The 21006-nt window shown below is 51.8% G+C and overlaps 8 protein-coding genes across 11 annotated transcripts; 5 read left to right on the top strand and 3 right to left on the bottom strand.

Annotated features, from left to right (window-relative positions):
• Nucleotides 1-26: 26 nt before the first annotated feature.
• LOC9649062 (pentatricopeptide repeat-containing protein At4g02750) lies at nt 27-2377 on the bottom strand. Of its 2 annotated transcripts, none has more exons than XM_024658968.1 (3): nt 2278-2377; nt 2114-2224; nt 27-2055 (listed from the first exon to the last, which is right to left on the bottom strand). In XM_024658968.1, the coding sequence occupies exon 3, from the start codon at nt 1863-1865 to the stop codon at nt 108-110; it is 1758 nt and encodes a 585-aa protein (XP_024514736.1). In that variant the 5' UTR covers nt 1866-2055; nt 2114-2224; nt 2278-2377; the 3' UTR covers nt 27-107. The 2 variants fall into 2 exon arrangements, with proteins under 2 accessions (XP_024514736.1, XP_002984970.2); XM_002984924.2 differs by having other exon boundaries at nt 2114-2221.
• A 1643-nt stretch (nt 2378-4020) lies between these two features.
• LOC112351710 (exocyst complex component EXO70A1-like) lies at nt 4021-6121 on the top strand. The gene has a single exon (XM_024690062.1). It carries the CDS (start codon nt 4077-4079, stop codon nt 6105-6107), a length of 2031 nt encoding a protein of 676 aa, XP_024545830.1. The 5' UTR covers nt 4021-4076; the 3' UTR covers nt 6108-6121.
• Nucleotides 6122-6225: 104 nt separating this feature from the next.
• LOC9648790 (kinesin-like protein KIF16B) lies at nt 6226-8866 on the top strand. Of its 3 annotated transcripts, none has more exons than XM_024690064.1 (10): nt 6226-6576; nt 6648-6710; nt 6774-7186; nt 7254-7325; nt 7385-7876; nt 7936-8005; nt 8059-8141; nt 8192-8320; nt 8386-8544; nt 8592-8866. In XM_024690064.1, the coding sequence occupies exons 3-10, from the start codon at nt 7025-7027 to the stop codon at nt 8607-8609; spliced, it is 1185 nt and encodes a 394-aa protein (XP_024545832.1). In that variant the 5' UTR covers nt 6226-6576; nt 6648-6710; nt 6774-7024; the 3' UTR covers nt 8610-8866. The 3 variants fall into 3 exon arrangements, with proteins under 3 accessions (XP_024545832.1, XP_024545833.1, XP_002985062.2); XM_024690065.1 differs by lacking the exon at nt 8592-8866 and having other exon boundaries at nt 6774-7027; nt 7109-7186; nt 8386-8582; XM_002985016.2 differs by lacking the exons at nt 6226-6576; nt 6648-6710; nt 8592-8866 and having other exon boundaries at nt 7116-7175; nt 8386-8582.
• On the bottom strand, nt 8504-9194 carry LOC9648789 (trafficking protein particle complex subunit 4). Its single transcript, XM_002984923.2, has 3 exons — nt 9095-9194; nt 8871-9039; nt 8504-8808 (listed from the first exon to the last, which is right to left on the bottom strand). Exons 1-3 carry the CDS (start codon nt 9152-9154, stop codon nt 8618-8620), a joined length of 420 nt encoding a protein of 139 aa, XP_002984969.1. The 5' UTR covers nt 9155-9194; the 3' UTR covers nt 8504-8617.
• Nucleotides 9195-10627: 1433 nt separating this feature from the next.
• LOC112351732 (pentatricopeptide repeat-containing protein At4g02750-like) lies at nt 10628-12877 on the bottom strand. Its single transcript, XM_024690105.1, has one exon. It carries the CDS (start codon nt 12875-12877, stop codon nt 10628-10630), a length of 2250 nt encoding a protein of 749 aa, XP_024545873.1.
• A 103-nt stretch (nt 12878-12980) lies between these two features.
• Nucleotides 12981-15463, top strand: LOC9649060 (tonoplast dicarboxylate transporter). The gene is made up of 6 exons (XM_024690063.1): nt 12981-14134; nt 14203-14246; nt 14333-14425; nt 14505-14622; nt 14673-15065; nt 15126-15463. The coding sequence occupies exons 1-6, from the start codon at nt 12991-12993 to the stop codon at nt 15176-15178; spliced, it is 1845 nt and encodes a 614-aa protein (XP_024545831.1). The 5' UTR covers nt 12981-12990; the 3' UTR covers nt 15179-15463.
• A 186-nt stretch (nt 15464-15649) lies between these two features.
• On the top strand, nt 15650-17317 carry LOC9649059 (beta-carotene hydroxylase 2, chloroplastic). The gene is made up of 7 exons (XM_024690066.1): nt 15650-16088; nt 16155-16217; nt 16286-16357; nt 16440-16574; nt 16644-16769; nt 16831-16887; nt 16947-17317. Exons 1-7 carry the CDS (start codon nt 15705-15707, stop codon nt 17016-17018), a joined length of 909 nt encoding a protein of 302 aa, XP_024545834.1. The 5' UTR covers nt 15650-15704; the 3' UTR covers nt 17019-17317.
• A 231-nt stretch (nt 17318-17548) lies between these two features.
• LOC9649058 (glutamate-rich WD repeat-containing protein 1) lies at nt 17549-19998 on the top strand. Its single transcript, XM_024690103.1, has 12 exons — nt 17549-17795; nt 18078-18237; nt 18283-18361; nt 18430-18594; nt 18653-18751; nt 18806-18965; nt 19033-19136; nt 19187-19323; nt 19377-19446; nt 19495-19604; nt 19666-19771; nt 19837-19998. Exons 1-12 carry the CDS (start codon nt 17549-17551, stop codon nt 19939-19941), a joined length of 1542 nt encoding a protein of 513 aa, XP_024545871.1. The 3' UTR covers nt 19942-19998.
• Nucleotides 19999-21006: the final 1008 nt, after the last annotated feature.

The following is a 21006-nucleotide window of genomic DNA, read 5'->3' as shown; positions in this document are numbered from 1 at the left end:
ATAGCGCCGAGCCTACGACTTTTTTTTTTTTGCCCCTTTTTGTCTGTTTTTTTTCCTTTCTTTGACCCATTTTTTCTGGTCAAACCATTCGAAAAGAATGACCCTATTTAGTCAAACTTTCTCTCGACCATGGCTAGATAGTGTTGCGTGGTCGGTTCTTGCCCATAGTCAAAAGCAATCGACACGAAAATTTGCCGGGCAGCGTCTAGATCTTGGGCATTGAACAATGCGATCAGGAAATCTTTCTCGCACGGAGACTCCACGGTCTTCATGGCGTTGAATAGGTTGACCGCCGCAAGCTTGGCGTGGGCACACGCGGTCAGCGCTGTGCTCCATGAAACTCTACCTCTCTCGGGCATCCTTTCGAAGATCTTCAAGGCCGTGTTGGCGTGATCGATCGATCTACAATGGGCTGCTAGGAAGATGTCCCAGGATTTGGTATCGCGCTGGGGCATTGCCATGAAAACCCGACTGAGGAGCTCTCGATCGTCGTCTTGGGCTGCGGCAAGGAGGAGTGAATTCCAGGCGGCTAGATCGTGTTGAGGCATCTCGTCAAACATCTTCTTGGTTTCCATTATATGCCCGTTTTGGGCATAGGCAGCCAGCATCGACGTCCACGACCCCATGCTCCTCACCGGCATTGTGTCAAACTGATGCTTGGCTTCCTCTATTCGTCCACATCCAAATGCAGCAAGCATGGCATTCCAAGATCCGACGTTCCGCTCCGGCATCTGTTCGAACAGCGCTACTGCATCACTGACTCTTCCAGCAGAAGCATAGGCGACAAGCATTGCATTCAACGAGACCAAGCTATGGTGATGCATCTCGTTGAAGATTTCTTGAGTTTTATCAGTATGCCCGTTTTGAGCATACGCACACAACATTGCATTCAACATCACTATATCCTTGTGAGCCATACTGCCAAACAGCCTCTCGGAGTCTACCATCCTTCCGTTTTGTGCATATGCAGAGAGCATAGCGTTCCACGAGACGGAGTCGTGCTCCGGCATGCGATCAAAGAGCTCCCTCGCACCCTCAAGATGCCCATTTTGGGCGTATGCCGAAAGCATTGCTGTAAAGGAAACGAAGCTCTGCTCGGGCATTGAATCAAAGACTCTCTTTGCTTCACTCAGATGCCCGGTTTGCGCAAGAGATGACAAGAGAGCAGTGTAGGAGACTGAATTGTGCTCGGGCATAATCTGGAACACAAGCAACACTTCATTGATATTACCAGCTTGGGTATTTGCAGACAAGAAAGTGTTCCAGGAAACTAGCGTCCTGAGTGGAATCTTGAAAAACACTATCTTTGTGTGGTCTATTCGGCCGCTTTGTGTGTAAGCGGAGAGAATGGTGTTCCACGAAACAAGATCCGGTTCAGGCATCTCACTAAACAAAAGCTCGGCTTCATCAAAATACCCGTTTTGGGCATATGCAGAAATCATCGTGTTAAAGGATGTGGCGTCATGCTCTGGCATTCGATCCAGCATCTCTCTTGCCTGATCGATAAGCCCAGATTGAGCATACGATCTCAGCATAACAGTCCAGGCAATGACTCCTTTACGAGGCATCCTATCAAAGAGCTGCTTCGACTCTTCCAGGTTCCCGTTCCTCGAGTAGGCAGTGAGCATGAAATCCCAGGAGATGGAGTCGCGCGAATAATCCATGCTTTGGAACACCTCCTCGGCATGCTTGATACCCCCACACTTGCCGTAGACCTCGATGAGCTTGTTGAAGACGAAGGTATCATCGGTGGCGATCTGGGATTCGAGAATCTGAGCATGGATTTGCCGCACCGAGGCCAGAGTCCTGCACGAATTGAGCTGACGGATGCATTCCTGGCGATCCAGGACAAGTGCCGGTTCCATTCATGCGAGTCTAGATCGATGGAGATCGAGATCGATCAATCGTCATACGAGAGATGGGGAGAGGATTGGCAGCCAGCATCGAAGGGGTCTGGGCTGCCGCAGCAGTGCCAGTAGTGAGAGATCTCACCAGCGCCCGATGTGTTCATGGTGCCTCCCTTGTACACGCTCTCGAATTTCCTCTTGGTCTCGCCTTGATCAGGGAAGATTACAAAGAGAAAGAGAGAGAAGTAGCTCGAGGAAGAACTTACCACCGTAGTGTGCTGTGTGGAATCGGCAAGCTCCTGAGCTGTTGGCAAGAGGATCGAATTGCTTCTTACAATTGCGACAAGTCCTCATCGCCATAGCCGCCACCATGACTGCTGTGCAAGGACAAGGACACGATCAATCAAAGCAAGCAAGAATCTTCTCTCACCTGGCATTCTCACGCCCGGGGGAATTCTCGCTCGAGGCAGCGGGGGCGAGCATGATTTGAGCGCACTGCTGCCCGCATTCCATGAAGCCATGGAGTAGAATTGTATCCCTAGCTTCCAAAATATTCGCGTAGCATATTCATTAATTCCTTCCCGCGCATCTGGGAAGGTAAGAGGTGTTCACTGAGCTCTAGATTTTGGGTTGGAGCAAAGAGACTTTTGAGGTAGAAACTAGCAGCTGTTTCTTCAGGAGGCTATGGCACAAAGAAGAAGCGTTGAGACAGAGATAAAATAGCCAAGGTCCACCAACTTGCCCGAGATTGAGACTTTAGACATTAAGTGATTCTGACTAAATAATCAACAATATTGTACCACATCACATCACTCCATTCCTGTTACTGCCAAACAATCTCTCGGAATCTACAATTCTTCCGTGCATGTCTAGCGTCTCATGAGACAGGGTCGTGCGATCAAAAAGTTTTCTCAAGATGCCCATTTTGGGCGTATGCGGAAGCATTGTTGTAAGAAAACAAAAGTTCTTCTTGGGCATTAAATCAAACACTCCCTTCGCTTCAATAATATGCTTAGTCTGTGAATAAGATGAAAAAATGGCAATGTATGAGACTGAATTGTGCTGGGACATTATCTGGAACTTCATCAACATGACCAGTTTGGGTATTTGCGGCCAGCGTCCTGAGGAGAATCTTGTAAGGGCGATCATTGCTTGGTCTATTTACCCGCTTTGCGTCTAAGCCAAGAAAATGGTATTCTACAAAACAGCATCCGGCTCGGCCATCTCGCTAAAAGTTTGACTTCATATAAATACCCGATTTGGGCATATGCAGAATTCGATCCTGATCGATAAGTCCAGGTTGAGTACGATATCAACATGACAGTCTTGGCAAAAACATGCTATGCTATGGACAAAATCTATGCCCTTTTCGGGCATATGTGCTCCTTGCAAAGAAAACACTGGGCAATTTGTCCTTTCACGGCCTCCATCGATTCTCCCGCTTCTTTGTTGACAAACCCACGCCCAGTTGTTTAAGAGCCTGGATGAAAATCAAGTGCCCAACAAGATCATGTCAAAGCTCTTGTTCGTTGTCGCTCTGATCGCCGGGGTGATGAATCACGCTCACGCACCGCTACCATCACGCAGCCACAGCATACTCCTCAGTCGCCCGCTTGCAGTGCTTTCGCCACGAGCAAGGCCATCGCCTGGGCCAGTCCGAGATGTGCTACGCCGCCTCCTACGCCTGGGAAGCCCTCCTCTTCGATCATCCAAATGCCCCAAATGTGTACCAGGGCAGATTTGGGACGGTGGTGGTGATGCTGGGCGTCCCTCGCGTCACCGCGCACACATTCTACGATTTCATGGAAGCCATCCAGGATATCTGGGTCCTCTGCATCGAATATGGCTACACGTCCGGAATTATTCGCCTGGACGATCGATCGCTCAATGTCTACGTGAGAAATCCCCCTCGAACGGACCTCACGCTTGATTTCTCCCCCAGAGGGAAAGGATCGGACCTCTCGCTCGCATTCCCTCCCGGAGAGAAGGGGTCCCCTGTTCTTGACGAAGAACGAATATGCCCCGAGATCCGCGAGTAGTAGCATATTCGCTATCTGATTTTACAAAATTCCTTTAGCAAGTTTTACTAAAATGGTAAATTGCATTATCTACTACGCCTTTACTGGGGAGAGTTGACTGCGCGACTAGACGAGAGGTGGTTGTTGAATTTAGGTCGAGGACTAAGCGAGCGTGGCGTGGTATGCGTGTTCTTGTTCTAGCACTCGCGGAATGGATGATTGGTTGGGGAGGAATGTAGATCGTCACCGGGAGCAGCTGATCTCTTGGAGCCAGCTGCTGTCGCGCTCCATGGCCGAGGCTGTAGATCTCGCCTCGGGCCTCGAGGCGCTCCAATCGCAGCTGGGGCGGATGGAGAGCAAGCTGCCCGCATTGCGCGCCAGGATCGCGCCGCTGCAAGAGAGGTCAGAGCAGGCTAGCAGGGCAGATCGCCACATCGATGCCGCGGTAGCGGCCGCGCGGCTGGCGCTCGAGAGATTGGAGCGATTGCGCTGGCTGGAGAGGGCTATCGAGGGCGGGGATCCCCAGCTCGACATTGCCGGCTACCTCTCGGCGGTGGCGGCGCTGGAGGAATTGCAGGGCAATGCTGCTGGTTGCCGCGGCGAGGACGAGCAGCGGCTGGTGGAGATCGCGGCGGACAAGCTGGAAGGGGAGTTTCAAAGGCTGGTAAGGGAAAGCTCTAGCGTTTGCGACTACAATCCTTGCAGCTCCGCTAGCGAGGGGGGCAAGAGTCCTAGGATGGGGAGGAATTCGTCCAGGAGGAGGAGGAAGGGCGAGCAGGCATTGGCGGTGGTGGCATTGGAGGGCGATCATCAAACGCTGGACAAGCTCCAGATGATCTTGAAGAAGATGGTGGTGTTGGTAGCGGGAGGCTTGGAGAGGTGTGTAAGGGTCTACCAGCAAGAACGTGTGAAGAAACTTCGGCAGAGCTCGTCACTGGTGGACTGGATCACCCGCAGCTACGGGAAGAAATCTCCACAACATGACAACGAGCAACAGCTACAGTCGGAGGATTTGATCCTCGAGTGGAACGGTCACCTGGAGACCGCCATCACCATCGTCTACACTGCCGAGATTGACTTGTGCTCCAAGGTTTTCGGAGACGTGCTAGAGCCGTGGGAGGTGAACGAGTGCTTCGCAAGGATCGCAGGACCATCCGGAATGCACACGCTGCTCGAGTTTGGCGAGAGTTTCGTGCGATGGGACCGGCAGCAGCAACACCAAACTTTCCAGAGGCCGGACAAGATCTTCCAGCTGCTTGACATGTACTCGACGCTACAGCAACTTGGAGTGACAATCTCGCAGCAGCTCTTCGCCGGCAAAGGGGAGTGCTCCACCCAGGTGAGGATCCGGGCGAGGGAGCTCCACAAGTTGGCGGTGGATTCGGCGTCCAAGCTCTTCTGGGGATTCAAGAACCAGCTAATCCGATCACACCAAACTCAGCACTACATGGTGGATCTCCGCGCTCCCCAAGACGCGGGCGTAGACAAGCTTAGCAGCTACGTCGTCAACTACGTCAAGGCCGTCACCTCCGACTGCTACGTCCAGACCATGGAGCAGGTCCTCCAGATCGAGCAGAGCTGGAAAGACTCGAATCCGCTGATCAACTCGGCCAAGCCCAGGGAATTCCAGCAGCAGCGGCGGCTCATCCTGGAGCAGGCAATCGTGGAGATGATCGCAAGCTTGGAGGACGCGCTGGCGGCCAAGAGCCGGAAGTGGTACAAGGATCTCGTCCACCAGCGCATCTTCCTCATGAACAACGCCTACTACGTCTTCACTCGCGTCAAGAAGCTCAAGATCCAGCCGCCAAAGAGTGGCGGCGGTGGCGGCGACACGATCCGGCAGCTAGCGCTCACGGATTCGTGGCTCAAGGACCGGCGATCCAAGGTCCAGGAGCACGCGTTGGCCTACCAGAAGGAAGGATGGGGCAAAGTTCTGGGCCAGCTCTCCCGACAGGGATTGTTCCTCGTGTCGGGGGCGGAGGCGGCACGGCAGCTGGTGAAGCAGCGACTGGATGGCTTCACTGCCGCGCTGGAGGAGACATGCGTCAAGCACCGGGGCGTGGGGATCCCCGACCAGGAGCTGCGAGACGCGACCAAGGCCGCCGTCGTCCACAACATCGTCCCGGCCTATCGGAGCTATCTCCAGAGCTATGGCGCTCTCATTGAGGCCTCCAGTGTGAGATTTAGCGCCGCCGAGGTGGAGCAAACACTGACTCGATTGTTCGATTCCATGCAATGCTAGCATTCTTTCGTTCATTCGTTCGCTGGAAGAAGAAGAAACTCACATCACATTCAAATTTAAATTTTAAAGGAGCCCTAACCCTAGAAACCAGGGCGCGTAGGTTTAGGGTTGGTGGTTATTCGGGGGCCGTTTAACCGTTTCTTGGAGGAGCGCGGCGCTGGAGCTGGAAGTGGAGGCTGCGCCGCTGGATGACGGTAATCTTGCGATCACCCAGCTGGATTCACTGCTCTCGGCGCCTCAGATCTTCGAGTTTAAGAAGAATGTGCCTGGGACTGTGAGATTTGAGACGGATCATCCGGCGGCGGCAACCGAAGGCGCCGCTGGGGTTTGGAGCTCAATGGCGTCGCCGCCACCTAGAACAGGCACTCCAAACTCTTCGAATTCGGGGAGTACTACTCCTGGCTCCTCTGGCGGCTCGCAAGCAGCTAGAAGTAGTAACAGCTCCGGCGATGGCAGCCTCAAAGAGAAAGTATGTATGATCTTTGTCATTTTTTCTTTCTCTGCTTGCATTTGTTTCTCAAGCTTTGTGTGTCCATCCAGGTGAAAGTTTGCGTGAGAATGCGACCATTCCACGAACACGAGAAGATTTGCCCGCTGAAACAAGTAAGAGTTTGTAGCTTTCCTTCTTAGTTTTCCGGAAGCTGATGAGGTATAGGCACTTGACAGGTGCTGTGCGTTCTGGGGAACAGGGTGATTGTGAAAGAACACGTCCATCCTCAGTGGCCGAAATGCCAAGAGAATGGACATCTCCAGTTTAAGGTGGACTACGTGCAGGACGATAGTTTCCTCCAAGCGCATGTAAAGGACAAGAAAGATGAGTCGCAGAAGAAGATGTTTGAAGTTTGCGGGGTTCCAACCATCGACAACGCGCTTGAAGGCTTCAACTCAACTGTATTGCCGAGACCTCTTCAAGTCTAATGGAAAGGAATTCTTCTGCTTTAGCTGGCTGCTGTGCTGCTGCGGAATGGTGGCGACTAACCCCTGGTTCTGCGTTGATGCAGATTCTGGCCTACGGACAAATGGGATCCGGGAAAACGTACAGCATGACTGGCGACGGGACTCCTGAAGGTAGAGGACTTGTAAGTCTGCTTTCCAGATTGTTTTAGTTTTCATCAAGGATGAACAAGCTCACTTTTCGTCTGCCAGGTCCCGAGACTTGCCAGCGCTCTGATGAGCAAACTAAGCTGGGAATTGAAGAATGGCTTTTGTTCGATCGAGGTACTCTTCACTTTCCATGATTTTCGAAGGCAGACAATCACATAGAACACGTTTTACAGGTGAGCTATCTCGAGATTTATCAAGAAAAAGTCCGGGACCTTCTAGCCTCGACAGTTAAGCCACCGACCTTGGTGGACTCTATGTGCCTTCGTGCGGCTCCTCTGAGGTACTATGAAAGAGCCGATGACTTGTCCACGAGTGACTCTGAGATATCAGAGACGGACACAAGAGAGAGCGGGGGCTGTGGTGGTGGAGGGATGGAAACATACAGAAGGATGGCTATGCAAAGGCCGCCGGGAGCACCGTATCAGTTCTCGTCCTTCTCTTTCAATGCTCCCTCCCCGTGTGCAGCAAGGACGGAGTTTCTTCGAGTGAGGGAGCACCCCGTCACGGGACCGTATGTAGAGGGGCTCCTGTGGAAAGAAGTTACAACGTGGTCAGACATGGAGAAGTGTCTCAGGATTGGCTCCTTGAACCGCATCACAGGTGATACGCAGCTCTACAAAAACTCTAGCCGCAGTCACACGCTCTTTACAATCAAGATCATCAGGGTGAGAAGTTCATCTCCTGGCTGTTGCTCCCTTGTGTCTAATGAGTTTCTTACGTGCAGAGAAACCCCGAGAGCGTGGAGGGAATGCCCGGTCATTCTGTGTGCTACATCAACCTCGTCGATCTAGCAGGTTTGTCCACTGAGTTAGCAGCTATAACTCTGTCTGATCCTTGTTCCATTCAGGCAGCGAGAAATTGCAATGCATACCAATTGAGAGACGGGAGGAGTCAAGGCACATCAATCGTTCTCTCTCGCTGCTCAACGAAGTAAGAAAGAGGAATGCTTGTATCTCTCACGAGCTTGCTTTTTCAAGCAGGTCATCCTCAACCTGTCGAGGAGGAGTTTCGTATCGTATAGAAACTCGGCACTCACTTGGTTGCTAAGAGACTCTCTGGGTGGAAACAGCAAGACCTTCCTGGTCGCAAACATCTCCCCAGCCGAGCAGGTAAAATTATCTGGATTGGATGAATGAAAATCACTCTTTTTTCATTCATTCTTTCTTTGTTCCAGGACTTTCAAGAGAGTGTGAGCACGCTTCGCTATGCCTCAAAAGCAAACAGGATACAGAGCGTCCTCACCGTCGGGAACGATCCCAGGAAGCGAATCATCTACAAGATGAACGAGGAAATTCGCACCTTGAATTCGCTTGTATCGTCATTGACAGAAAAGGTACAAGAACAAGATTAGATCTCTCTCCTAACAGATGGTTTTGGTAGAACGAGGTGACAGCCTAAGCTAAGAGTCAGACGAGCACAGACTTGTCTCGCAAGATGAGCCGCGCGAGATGAAGATCGAAGAGCTCACACCTGATCGGCATCTCCACCTCGTAGAAGGGATTCTTGAGGACGTAGTCGGTGTAGAGCTCGTAGATGGTTTTCAAGAGAGCCTCGATCCCGATGGCTCCTGATTCCGCTACAACGAAGAACTTGGTCTCTGGCCAAGAAATCCATCTCGACAATAAATAAAAAAAGAGTTTTTCCATCGCAGAAAAGTACCTGTGAGAGATTGGAAGCAATGTAAGTCGAAGGCGGTGGCTTGGAGGAGCTCGATTCCCGTGCATCCAGGAGTTGGGGAGAGCTGCTTGGAGATGGCGTGCATCGAATGCCAGAGACTCGCTAGCCTCAAGCTGTCGTTGGTGTCGAGCTTGGATGTGGATCCATAGTCCTAGATCACACGCAAGGAGGAGAGAATTACTCCTCATACCACTTGTTCTTCCCACCTTGTAGTAGATGAGTCCTCCAGACTTGTTGATGATGAAGAGATTGTAGATGCTAGCCATTGCCCTAGAAAGAAAAAAGAGGATCCATCTTTTTCCTACACTAAAAACTTTTCTTTTTTTTTTCCTCAAGGAAAAGAAGAACTAACAAGAATTAACAACAATTAAGAGGAATCGCAATCGCTAGCATCACTCGAGCAACTAAAAGAATCGCTCGAAGAAGAAGAAGACCCATCAATGCTAGAATCGTCACTCGCTTCTTCCTCCTCCTCGTTGGCGTCCATTTCTTTCATTACCAGATGCATTGCCTTGTTCTTCGGCATAACGATGGGCCACTCGCGGTCACTGGAGCCAAGATCAGCGTGCCCCCACTGCCCGCAAGATCTATAGTGGACGAGGCCACTGGATATGATCGCATCCAAGGAAGTCACGCCAACCTTGCCCACCAAGTCACTGTACGAGACGATGCCATCTCTAGCTTTCCCGAGCTCCTTGACAACGGTCTTCCACGCCGCAACCCAGTTCGTCGGGGGATTCGCGATGGCCTCCCTCGCATCCGCCAGTTCGCTCTCCTTCAATCGGTTCCACGTCTCACGGATCCCCTTGGGTCCTGCCGAGTTGAGCGCGCGCTGGAGCTTGAGAAGCTTGAGCGTCTCGCCGCCATAGTGAGCATAGATGTCGCTCCACATCCTCTTCGTCTCTCCCTTGATCTTCTCGTCCAGCATCCCAAACAGGAACTCCCTGGCGTCCTTCGCCGAGAGAGGGGTGAGGTTGGCCACCTCGAGATGCCTCCCAGACATGGGCTCCTGCCTGGCGAGCCAGCGCTTGAAGAGATCGTCCGAGGAGACGAGCACCACATTCGCCCACCCCTCCAAGCTCATCCTCACGAAACCCCGCAGCACTTCAACCACATCGTTATCGCCGCGCGTATAGTGGCACTCGTTCCACTGCGCGAGCGAGTTGGCCTCGTCCACGAAGATGGTCGGGCGTCCGCCACCTTTCAAGTTCTTCCACTTCTCGCAAAACACCTCCAGTCCCTGCATCACCTGGCCCAGGGAGCACTCGTCACCTTTGGCTTTCCAGCGTTCCAAGCTGGGGATCTCGAGGACGGGGTGCCACGAAAACTCACGCTGTTCCACCGTCGCCCCCCAAGAGGTGAGCTTGAGAGAAGATCCCAAGCTCTCCCACATCGTCCTGGCGAAGCGCTCCCCCGAGTTGACCTTGCGATGCATGTCCACGTAGAGTGACATGCCCTCGAACTCCCCCAGCTCCTGGCGCTTGCGATACTCTTGAACCAGCGTCGTCTTACCCGACTCCTTGGGACCCAAGAGGAGGAGCAGCGCAGCCGGCTCGCCATCGCGGCAAGGACGTAGCGCGGAGTCCAGCCTCTTGAGCTCCTCCTTGCGATGGTACAGCTCCAGTGGCGGACGCTTGAGCTTTCCCGCCGCCACCTTCGACCAGGAACGATGCGCCAACGCCATGCTCGCAGCTTTTTGGCCTAGGCAACCAATTCAAGCTCGTCTATATATATACACATCATGGAGCCATCGCATTGCTTTCATACACATTGGCCATCAAAACGAAAGATCCGGAAGTTTGCGGCTTGAGCGCCAAAACGGAGTCCGACGCTGCTCTAGCTCGACCGCTATGGCTTTTCATGCCTCTGAGCAGGCTTCTCCACTCGATAACATCCGGGATGAATGGCATGTTTGCGAGGAGATCTTCGGCATCGTGCACGCGACCGGAGCGGCCCAGCAGATCGATCATGCATCCAAAATGCTGTTTTGCTGGCCTCAGGCCGTAGTCGGCCACCAGAGAGCAAAAGTATGACCAACCAGACTTGAAAACTCCAGCGTGGTTGCAGCCCAAGAGGACGGAGGTGAAGGAGACCTCGTCGGGTTTGATGCCATCGAGGATCATCGCCCCAAACAGCTCCAGAGCGATTCCAGGCTCTACGGTGTGAGCGTACATGGTGAGTACTGCGTTGTAGGAGATGAGGTTGAGCTCCGGAGTAGCATCGAACAGGCGCTTTGCGTCGCTGATGTGCCCGTTTCGGGAGTACGCGGAGAGCATTGCGTTCCATGAGACTTGGTTCTGGACGGGCATCTCGTAGAACAAGAACTTTGCTTGTTTTAGATGCCCGTTTTGAGCATAAGCGGCAAGAAGTGCGTTCCACGACACCGAGTTCCACTCGGGCATGCCAGTGAAGATGCTCGCGGCCTCTTCGAGGTACCCGTTTTGAGCATAGATCGAAAGCATGGCATTCCACGAGATCTGGTCTCTCTTCGGCATCAACTCAAAGGTGGCTTTCGCCCGATCGAAGGAGCCACCTTGAGAATACGCAGAGAGCATGGCATTCCAAGATACCACGTCCTTGTCCGGCATCTCCTCAAACACTCTCCTAGCATCCTCAAAATGCCCCGTCTCGGCAAAAACCACTAACAAGGCGTTCCAGGACACCAAGTTTCTCAAAGGCATCCTTTCAAAGAGCTCTCTAGATTCTTTGAGATGCCCGTTCCTTACGTAGGCTGATAGCAATGCGTTCCACGAGACGAGATCTTGGTACGGCGACGTACGAAAGAGGCGCACGGCATCCACCACGTTTCCACTCTGGCCGTACGCGTCCAGCATTGTTGTGAGGGACACGAGATCGAGCTCCGGCAAGCGCTCGAACGCGGTGATAGCGTCGTGGATATGCCCGCTCCGGGCATAGGCCTCGAGCATCACTGTCCATGCGACCAAGTCCCTCTCGGGCATTCGATCGAACACACTCCTCGCTTCATCGAAAAACTCTCCGTGAGCAAACACGCAAAGTAGTGCAGTCCACGAAGCAAGATCTTTGGCGGGCATCGAATCAAAGACCTCTTGCGCGTCTTCGACAATGCCCTGTTTGGAGTTCGCAATCAGTATTGTGTTTGCAGAGATAAGATTCCGCTCCGGCATAACGTCGTAACATCTCTTTGCTTCTTCGAGCTTATCGTTTGCGGCAAATGCAGCGAGCATGGCGTTCCAGGACACGAGATCGCGGCTGGGCATGTCAAGGAACACTTGCCTCGCTTCATCAAGATACCCATTTTGGGCATATGCAGTTAGCATCGAGTTCAACGTTACGAGATTCTTCTCCGGCATCTGGTTGAAAAGATCTTTCGCCTCGTCCAAAGACTTGCTCTGCGTATGTGCCGCAAGCATAATGTTGCACGACATGAGACCCATCTCCGGCATTCTCGCATACACGGCTTTCGCTTCTGCAAGATTCCCATTTTGGGCATATGCAGTAAGCAAAGTGTTCCAGGAAACCAAATCCTTCCTTGGCATGGCGTCGAACACACCTTGGCAATGCTTAAGTCTCCCACGTTTCGAGTACGCACTGAGCATAACATTCCAAGACAGAAGATCCGGATCAGGCATGACGCTAAACAACCCCTTGGCATCCTCCAGATGCCCGTTTTGGGCATATGCCACGAGCATCAAGTTCCAGGAATATGCCCCCTTGGGGTAAATGGCATCAAACACACCCCTGGCCTCCTCCACGCGCCCAATCCTGCCGTACATCTGGACCAGATGGTTGGCCACATAGCCATTGATGTCCAGCTTCTTCTCGCGAACTCGTCCATGCACGGCCTTGGCTTGCGCCAGCGTTTTGCAAGCCTCGATGTGCCGTACGCACTCCCGCACCGTGTCCATGGGCGCGATGGGAGGATGAACAATCGCAATCGCAATCGCAGGGGGGCCATGCCGTGGAGCTGGAGATATGTCGCGATTGGAGCTCCACGTCCATGGGGTCATTCAAGACGCTAGAGATTGTCTTGGAGCTTGCGTGTCCAATCTCTCGATCTTATTGCCGATAATCGCGCTTCCACCACTGCCTCATATTGGAGGACGAGCTCTCCCAGCCGCGCATGACGAATCTAGACGGTACTGCTGCTACAGTGGCGCTCCTCATCCATGATCCTCCACGGCGAGAGCTGGACGATGATCTCGATCCTGGGAAGAGCAAGACGAGCAGATCAATCGTGGGCTTTCTCCACGGGCACAGAAAGGACATCGCGATCGCGCTGGGGCCTCTGTGCGCGCTGCTCATCCTGGCATTCGTGCGGATCGATGGCGCCCACGAAGAATCATCCAATGTCAGCGCCGGGGAGAGCAAGATCGCGCCCATGCTGGCGATCCTGGCGTGGGTGTGCATCTGGTGGATCACCGAGGCGATTCCAGTCGGGATCACGTCCATGCTCCCGCTGGTCCTCCTGCCGCTCTTCCAGATCATCCAGGCCGACGAGATCGCGCGAGCCTACATGAACGACACCATCACGCTCTTCATCGGCTCCTTCATCCTGGCGCTGGGCGTGGAGCGCTACCAGGCGCACAAGCGCTTGGCGCTCAAGACGCTCCTCCTCTTTGGCGGGCGATCCATGGCGCCGCGAATGCTGCTGCTGGGGTTCTGCGTCGGCCCGGCATTCATCAGCATGTGGATCTCCAACAGCGCCACCGCGATCATGATGGTGCCCATGTCCGCGGGAGTGATCAAGCGCTTGCTCGAGCCGGACACTCCCTCGCTCGAATCCATCCATGTCGTCGATGTGGATCCACAGGCGGCGCAGGCCGTGGCATCTGCTGGCGACGATCCGGAGAGCCGGCAGGAAATCCGGGAGCTTTTGCGACGCATCTCCTCCAAGGCCCTCACAACCCTAGATGGAAGAACCCTAGAACAGGGGAGCGGCATCAATGGCGCGACGGCATTCCACGCGCGGCAGTACGCGCGGGCGATCGTGCTGGGGATTGGATTCTCGGTGAGCATTGGCGGATTGACGACGCTCACGGGCACGGGCACGAATCTGGTGTTCTTGGGGATCTGGAACAGCTGCTTCCCCAGCGCTGCCGCTGTGAGCTACCTCCAGTGGTTCATGTTCGCGTTCCCGCTGGGCGTCGCCATGGTTTTGTTCTGCTGGATCATGCTGTGCGTTTGCTACTGCCCTCGCTCGGCCACTCCCACCATCTCTTCCAGGCTCAATCGCTCCAGCATCGAGGAGGAGCTCAAGTCTCTCGGTACGATTTTTTCTCACTGTTCTATCCAGAAAAAATGGATTTTCTAAATCGATTTGTTCTTACTCCAGGATCAATCAGCTTCGCGGAGACCACTGTGCTTACTCTCTTCGTTGTAAGTTTAAAAAAACCAAAAGAAAATCCTCGATCTTTGGATGGATTGTTCCAAGCGATTTGATTCTTTTATTTTTTTCTTTCTAGGTGCTCGCTGTGCTATGGTTGACACGATCCCTGGGAACATCCTTTGGCTGGGGGCGATTCTTCCATGGCTATGTGGACGATGGGACTGTCAGTGTAAGTGGCTCCAAATGGAAGAATCTTTCTCTTCAGTGGCAAACATGCCATAGCTTTTCTCTCAATCGTTTTCTTCCAGGTGGTGATGGCAGTGTTCCTCTTTGTCATTCCAAACAGGCTAGTACCTGGAGAGAGGCTGCTCGATTGGTCTCACTGTAAAAAGCTTCCATGGGACATCGTTCTTCTCTTCGGTGGAGGTACTCTCTTGTTCTTGAATGGATCGAGAAGACCACAAACTTTCCACCAGGATTCGCACTGGCCGCTGGATTCAAAGCTAGCGGACTGTCCGCGTGGGTGACACAACACTTGAACTTCCTAGACAACGCTCCGTACTTGCTACTCGCTCCAGTGGTGGCGGTGTTCGTGAGCGCCACCACCGAGTTTACGTCCAACAACGCCACCGCCACCATCTTCCTCCCGCTGCTCGCCAACGCCGCCACCTCCAACAACATCCACCCGCTGCTGCTCATGATCACGGGCACCATCGCCGCCTCCTTTGCGTTCATGCTGCCAGTCTCCACGCCGCCGATGGCCGTGGCGTTCTCGACCGGGCACGTACGAATGCCGGACATGGTTCTCACGGGATTCCTTCTCAAGTTAGTCGGCATACTGCTGCTCTTCGCGCTGATGCCCACGCTCGGTAAGTCACAGTGACGATCCTCGATCACTTCTAACGAGTTTATTCGCGGAACTGTGGCAGGGAGTTACGTGTTCCACCTCAACGCCCCATTCGTGAGCGTGCTTGCAACTTAAGCGACACGATTCCCCGGCTGCGTGTCGGTCCTCTGAGATCTAGTGCCGTGTCAAGCAATAGAATCGAGAAAGCTGCAGCGAAGTGGTGGTGGCGCTCTTTGGCGCTCTTTCTTTGGCCGATCGATGTGGAGTGGAAGCTCACTTTAGACCGGATTTTCAACAAGTTTAGAAAAAGCGCAAGAGATATTCCAGACGAGGAAAGATAAGATCACGATCATCGTGGTTTGTTTGTTTGATTGAGCGTCATCTTTACAAAGTCGTTAATGCAAGGAGACTTTATCTTTCTCCCCGTGGAAACATTATAAAAGAAAGAGTGTCATGGACACTGTGGCTTGCTTCACTCGGGCGGCGCGCCATTGGTCCACTGCGGCAAAACACTTAGCCCAAAACAGCGTTTAACGGCCACGATGCGGAGGGATATTCCCACCCGAGAGATTCCTGCGAATATGCCATTATCTCTCCACATGTGGTGCCATGTGAGGCTTGAAATGAGGCACTCCAGTGGGCGCTGGAGGCAAGCTTCTCCATGGGCGCGTATTCGATGCTCACGGTCCCCTACAAGCTCCGGATCCTGGGCGGCCTAGAGCGATCGCTGCTACCATCGCTACACTCGGTGATGATGTCTTCGTCCAATTGTGGCGCCAGCTCCAGTCGCGCTGCCAGGGCTCGCAGATTCGTGCTCGCTGCCGCGGGGCGCGAGCAGGGCGGCAATGCCGGCGAGCAATTGGCGCTGCCCAAGTCGGAGATTGTGAAGGAGCCGAGGAGTTCTTTGAGAGAAGTGGCTAGTTCTTCCAGCTCTAGGATCAAGGCGGAGAGGAGTACCTACTTGTTTGCGGCGGTGGCCTCCACGGTGGGAATCACGACGCTGGCAGCTGCGTCAGTGTACTATAGATTCGTGTGGCAAATGCAGGTGTGAAGCTCGCGAACTTTGTCTCTCCTCTTGCTCGGTCTGATGCCTCGAGGTGGCATTTTGCAGGGAAGTGGCGAGGTGCCAGTGCTAGAGATGTTTGGAACTTTCTCCTTGGCGTTTGGAGCAGCGGTGAGTTCCTCTTCTTCTTCTTCTTTCTCTCTCGTCTTGGATGATCTTATGGAAGCTCGATTGGTCAGGTTGGCATGGAGTTCTGGGCTCGATGGGCTCACAAAGCATTGTGGCACGCTTCTCTCTGGGATATGCACGAGGTAAAGATCTGGAACCTTTGCAAGTTTCTTCCAAGTTCTCCCAAGTTCTCTCTAAGCTTTGAAAATTCGTGCTCCTATCCAGTCACACCATCGGCCCCGCGAAGGTCCATTCGAGCTCAACGACGTTTTCGCCATCGTGAATGCGGTGCCAGCGATCGCGCTCCTCGCGTATGGTTTCTTCAACAAAGGTCTCTTCCCGGGCTTGTGCTTTGGAGCGGTAAGTTGCCCCTCTCATCGCCTTGACTCTGATCGATCTTGAGCGATGAATGGATGGATCTTTGCGCAGGGCTTGGGGATCACAGTGTTTGGAATGGCTTATATGTTCGTGCATGACGGCTTAGTTCATCGTCGATTCCCGGTTGGACCCATCGCAAACGTTCCTTACTTCCAGAAAGTAGCAGCAGCACACAAAGTAAAAACTCAGTTTTTCTTTCCTTCTTCTGACTGATCGACTCGAGACTTTCTTCTTGTAGCTCCATCACGCTGATTTGTTTCAAGGTGTTCCATACGGGCTTTTCTTGGGCCCAAAGGTACGCAACGAAAAGAGAAAAAGAACGGTTGTATGACTAATTTGGTTCCTGATTTGCAGGAGCTCGAAGAAGTGGGAGGCTCGGAAGAACTGGAGAGAGTGATGAATCTACGCAAGAAAGCACAGACGTAGAGCTCTCCGTAGCACCGTTTTTTTTCTTCTTTTTTATTTCTACTGGGGAGAGATCTCGTAACCCAATCGTCAGCTGCTGCCGCTTTTGCTGCAAAGCAGAGATATTTTTTTTTTTTGGCACTAAAAGTGGAATGCTAGCAGTTTTGTCCGTCTGACACTTGCGAGTATGTTCTAGCGCCCAGTAGAGAGAATCTGAACGATAGGCCACAGATCTGGAATCTCTCCAAAGTGGACCACGTATACGTGGTTTGTATCCTATTATACAAGAAATTTGGAGCTCTAGAAGCCTCACAAGCAAACAAGAGGACAGTATTTCACCATCAAGCCATGAGCAAAGTCGTGAACTCGAAGAACACGAGAACATTACATTACAGGTTAGTCATGAAAGCCCACACCTGTAATTTGTGTAGGAGTGTCTTCACCTGAGCAGGTTGAGTGTCTTGGTTGATGATGTTTTACTCACTTCACTTCGATTCATTCACTTGTTTAGCGACTCGAGATCTTTTGGAAAGCCAAAAGGTCCTCGAGGAATGTGGCCCAGTGTAACTTTCCACGCAGACCACCAGAAGAGAGTGGCGGCGGACAAACGTGCGCAGAAGCAACTGGTTCCAACACGGAGCCATTGCTCTTCCAGGCAGCTGGGAGATCAGCTCAACCGCCAGTCCACCCAAAGCGTTAACAAAAGCCGTCGAGCTCTTCGTCAGTCACGACGAGCATCTACAGTAGCAAAGGGTTTACGCAAATTTGGAGATCACGGCGAGAGCATTGCTTGTTTGGGTTGGTCGTGTAGAAGGAGCAGACTGCATAGTGTCCTCACGAGCTCAAAAAGGTCAATGATAGTCAAATAATGTCAATCGTGTCAGAAGTCAAATATTTGATATTGACTAACGCTCACAACTTCCCTCTAGATCTGGCTTCCGTTGAAGCTCCTTCTCTAAATGGCTAACTAGCATTACAGAAAAGTCAATCAAGTCAAAAGTCAAATATTGTTGACTACCATTGACTAACAACTCAATTTCAAACGAATATCTTAAACCCTAACCCCAATGGCGCGGTCAGGGAGGAAGAAAAAGAGCTCCAAGCAGCGCCGGGGAGCATCTCCAAAGCTGGAGGTGTGGCGGCCGGGGGTTGATCCACTCGACGAAGGCGAGGAGCTCCAATACGAGCCATCCGCCTATGACACCATCCATGCGTTTCGATTGGGCTGGCCGTGTCTGAGGTAACTTACAAGTGTAGGGGCATTGTTGTGATCGAGTGTGGAAAGCTTTGATATTCTGCGAGACGAACTGGGGGCGCTGCGACACGAGTTTCCTCTCACCTTGTTCTGTACTGCTGGAACGCAGGTGAGTCTCCAGTCTCAACAAGCCTTGGAATCTCAAACGTTTTAAACACTTTTCCTCATGGTTTCTAGGCTGCAAAGCCTGCAGATAATCGGCTCATCGTTGCTAAGCTGACCAACATCAGCGGGAAGAAAAGAGGCGTGGAGTTGGCTGCTAGTGACGATGGCGACTCTAGCAGCAGCAGCAGCGACGAGAGTGACGACGAAGAAATGAGCGACAAAACTCCCAAGCTTGAGGTTGGCAGCATCCACGCTACACCTTTTCTCTAAGGCGTTTGTTTTCTCGATCGACCAGGTCCGGATGATAGCTCACCATGGATGCATCAATCGTATTCGTTCCATGCCACAAGAACCAAACATCATCGCAACATGGTCGGAGACCGGCGTCGTCCAGGTCTGAAAGTCAAGTCTGCCATGGTTTTACGATGCTCTCAGGTATCTGGTTCAGATTTGGGACGTCAAAAGCCTCTTGCAAGAGCTCTCTTCCGGCAACGCCGGAAGCTCTTCTCGCATTGCACACCAGGCACCCCTCCAAGTCTTTTCTGGTCACGAGGTGGAAGGATTTGCTCTCGACTGGAGTCTAGCGCACCAAGGATGGCTTGCATCTGGTCTGATTGATTACATGAACTCGAGAGATTTCATGTCTTGCTTAAAAGCGTTCTTGTTTGTCTCCAGGCGATAACAACGGAGTGATCCATGTCTGGCAACCAAATCGACGCGAATGGATCGTTGGAGGTCGAGCTCTTGTTGGACATTCGTCCAGCGTCGAAGATTTGCAGGCAAGCTTTCACCTTCATTTCGTGTCTAAATGTTTATGTCTGTCTATCAGTGGTGTCCGACGTTGGATCCCTTTCGGCTTGCATCTTGCTCTTCTGATGGAACACTCAGGCTGTGGGATGTGCCAACTTGTACTTGCACAGCGATGTGGAAGATCCACGACGCGGACGTTAACGTGATATCTTGGAGGTTTGTACTTCCTAATAAGTCACAACTGTTCCAACATTTCCTTGTCTTGGCAGATCAGATTCGGTGCTTGCCTCTGGCGGTGACGACGGTATCATCTACTTATGGAATTTGAAGCATTTGAAGGTATGCTTCTGTGCGTCAATAGTATTCCTGATATCTAAGTTTTTGTAGGACGGTCCCATATGGATGACAAACTACCATTCCGCCCCAATAACTTCCATCGAATGGTCTCCTCATGACAGTTCAATGCTGGCGGCAACCTCGGCTGACAACCAGTTAAGGTATGTCGCCGCGTCTCTCTTTTTTTCAGTTTAGCTCATATTCTATCCTTGTTATGAGCAGTGTGTGGGATTTTTCTGTGGAAGCCGATCCAGAAGAAGAAGCACAAGTGAAGCAATCAGTGGCTGCTCCGAAAGGCTTGCCAGAAAGCTTGTTGTTCGTTCACCAGGTAGTGTTTTTTATTCTGATGTAGCTGAAGTGAATGTATCTCTTCTCTTCTCTTTCCTGTGCCAGGGCCAAAGGGACTTGAAGGAACTTCACTGGCATCCCCAGCTCCTAGGAACGATTGTCTCGACATCCTTCAGCGATTTCAACGTTTTCAAGCCTTCCAATCTTTAGTTTATTATCTCGATGCTCTGGTTTATAAAGAATCCAACGCTCAAAGTCCTGCGAGAATATTAAAGATCCTCAACATGCGATTGTGATGGGTTCCCAGAGGGTTCTTCGTGGATGAGGTGATGCCGCAGCTAGTCAGGATCTCCTAGCAGTCAGCAGGGAGCTGGACCGATCGATCGTTCTTCACCAGCTTCGCTTGGAATGATCTTATGGAAGCTCGATTGGTTGGCATGGAATTTGGGCTCGATGGGCTCACAAAACATTGGGGCACGCTTCTCTCTGGGATATGTGCTCGTTACTTGTGTAGCTAGTTCCCTTCTGTGTGTGTGAGTGCAAAACGCGCGAAACATCATATTCGATTGTTCCACTGAGATCAAATTTGATTTCCATTTGAAAAAAAAAACCCGGTTCCAGCAGTACAAGGTGAGGAAATTCGTGGCGCAGTGCCCCCAGAACATTAAAATTTTCCACACTCGCCTGAAAGCGCAATGGCAAGAAGCGCCAAGCATCTCCAAACCTGGACGAGTGTTGGGTATTGGGGCCAGGGGATGATAGATGCCAAACAAAACTTGCAAAACTTACAAAACTGCGAACAAACTTGGACACATGATGCAAGCTGACGAGACTGAACAATGTTGTCATCAATGAGAAGTTTGGCAATCAATCCATGACTTTTATCGACCACCATAGACTGTCTCGTCAACTCAAATCTCGAAGTTTAGCATCTATCACAGACACCTGCCTGGAAGAGCAATGGCTGTCTTTTGTGCTTGCAAAAACTGATGGCCTTTGCACACTTTTGTCTGCCACCACTCTCTCCATACCCAACTTATCCTGTACCTCTATTATACATTCCTTCATCCCTGTCCCAATCTTTATGATAATTTACTTAATATGGAATGGTGCTAAATTATAAGTTTGGCAATACCATTGTTGATAATCTTTACATTTTATAGATATACTTCATTAATAAATTTAAACACTTTCCACAAACAAGCAATTAGATTATTAATATTCTAATATTGACATTATATGTGTAAACTATCTTTGTGAGGTTTCATCCAATTT

This window comes from Selaginella moellendorffii, unplaced genomic scaffold, assembly GCF_000143415.4.
Source record: "Selaginella moellendorffii unplaced genomic scaffold, v1.0 SELMOscaffold_65, whole genome shotgun sequence".
In the NCBI taxonomy this organism is placed as follows: domain Eukaryota; kingdom Viridiplantae; phylum Streptophyta; class Lycopodiopsida; order Selaginellales; family Selaginellaceae; genus Selaginella; species Selaginella moellendorffii.
This window is presented reverse-complemented; position numbering and strand designations above follow the sequence as displayed.

What these genes read in the sequence shown, in the direction of transcription:
- LOC9649062 (XM_024658968.1), bottom strand. Translation starts at nt 1,865, where the DNA reads ATGGAACCGGCACTTGTCCTGGATCGCCAGGAATGCATCCGTCAGCTC.
- LOC112351710 (XM_024690062.1), top strand. Translation starts at nt 4,077, where the DNA reads ATGGATGATTGGTTGGGGAGGAATGTAGATCGTCACCGGGAGCAGCTG.
- LOC9648790 (XM_024690064.1), top strand. Translation starts at nt 7,025, where the DNA reads ATGGAAAGGAATTCTTCTGCTTTAGCTGGCTGCTGTGCTGCTGCGGAA. An exon ending in CTCCTGAAGGTAGAGGACTT is followed by an intron (nt 7,187 to 7,253) that starts GTAAGTCTGCTT and finishes TTCGTCTGCCAG; the next exon opens with GTCCCGAGACTTGCCAGCGC. An exon ending in CTCTCTCGCTGCTCAACGAA is followed by an intron (nt 8,142 to 8,191) that starts GTAAGAAAGAGG and finishes TTTTTCAAGCAG; the next exon opens with GTCATCCTCAACCTGTCGAG.
- LOC9648789 (XM_002984923.2), bottom strand. Translation starts at nt 9,154, where the DNA reads ATGGCTAGCATCTACAATCTCTTCATCATCAACAAGTCTGGAGGACTC. An exon ending in GAGGACTCATCTACTACAAG is followed by an intron (nt 9,040 to 9,094) that starts GTGGGAAGAACA and finishes CGTGTGATCTAG; the next exon opens with GACTATGGATCCACATCCAA. An exon ending in TTGCTTCCAATCTCTCACAG is followed by an intron (nt 8,809 to 8,870) that starts GTACTTTTCTGC and finishes TTTCTTGGCCAG; the next exon opens with AGACCAAGTTCTTCGTTGTA.
- LOC112351732 (XM_024690105.1), bottom strand. Translation starts at nt 12,877, where the DNA reads ATGACCCCATGGACGTGGAGCTCCAATCGCGACATATCTCCAGCTCCA.
- LOC9649060 (XM_024690063.1), top strand. Translation starts at nt 12,991, where the DNA reads ATGACGAATCTAGACGGTACTGCTGCTACAGTGGCGCTCCTCATCCAT. An exon ending in GGAGGAGCTCAAGTCTCTCG is followed by an intron (nt 14,135 to 14,202) that starts GTACGATTTTTT and finishes TTCTTACTCCAG; the next exon opens with GATCAATCAGCTTCGCGGAG. An exon ending in CTGTGCTTACTCTCTTCGTT is followed by an intron (nt 14,247 to 14,332) that starts GTAAGTTTAAAA and finishes TTTTCTTTCTAG; the next exon opens with GTGCTCGCTGTGCTATGGTT.
- LOC9649059 (XM_024690066.1), top strand. Translation starts at nt 15,705, where the DNA reads ATGGGCGCGTATTCGATGCTCACGGTCCCCTACAAGCTCCGGATCCTG. An exon ending in CTCTCTGGGATATGCACGAG is followed by an intron (nt 16,358 to 16,439) that starts GTAAAGATCTGG and finishes GCTCCTATCCAG; the next exon opens with TCACACCATCGGCCCCGCGA. An exon ending in GGCTTTTCTTGGGCCCAAAG is followed by an intron (nt 16,888 to 16,946) that starts GTACGCAACGAA and finishes CCTGATTTGCAG; the next exon opens with GAGCTCGAAGAAGTGGGAGG.
- LOC9649058 (XM_024690103.1), top strand. Translation starts at nt 17,549, where the DNA reads ATGTGGCCCAGTGTAACTTTCCACGCAGACCACCAGAAGAGAGTGGCG. An exon ending in CCAGCGTCGAAGATTTGCAG is followed by an intron (nt 19,137 to 19,186) that starts GCAAGCTTTCAC and finishes TCTGTCTATCAG; the next exon opens with TGGTGTCCGACGTTGGATCC. An exon ending in GCTTGTTGTTCGTTCACCAG is followed by an intron (nt 19,772 to 19,836) that starts GTAGTGTTTTTT and finishes TTCCTGTGCCAG; the next exon opens with GGCCAAAGGGACTTGAAGGA.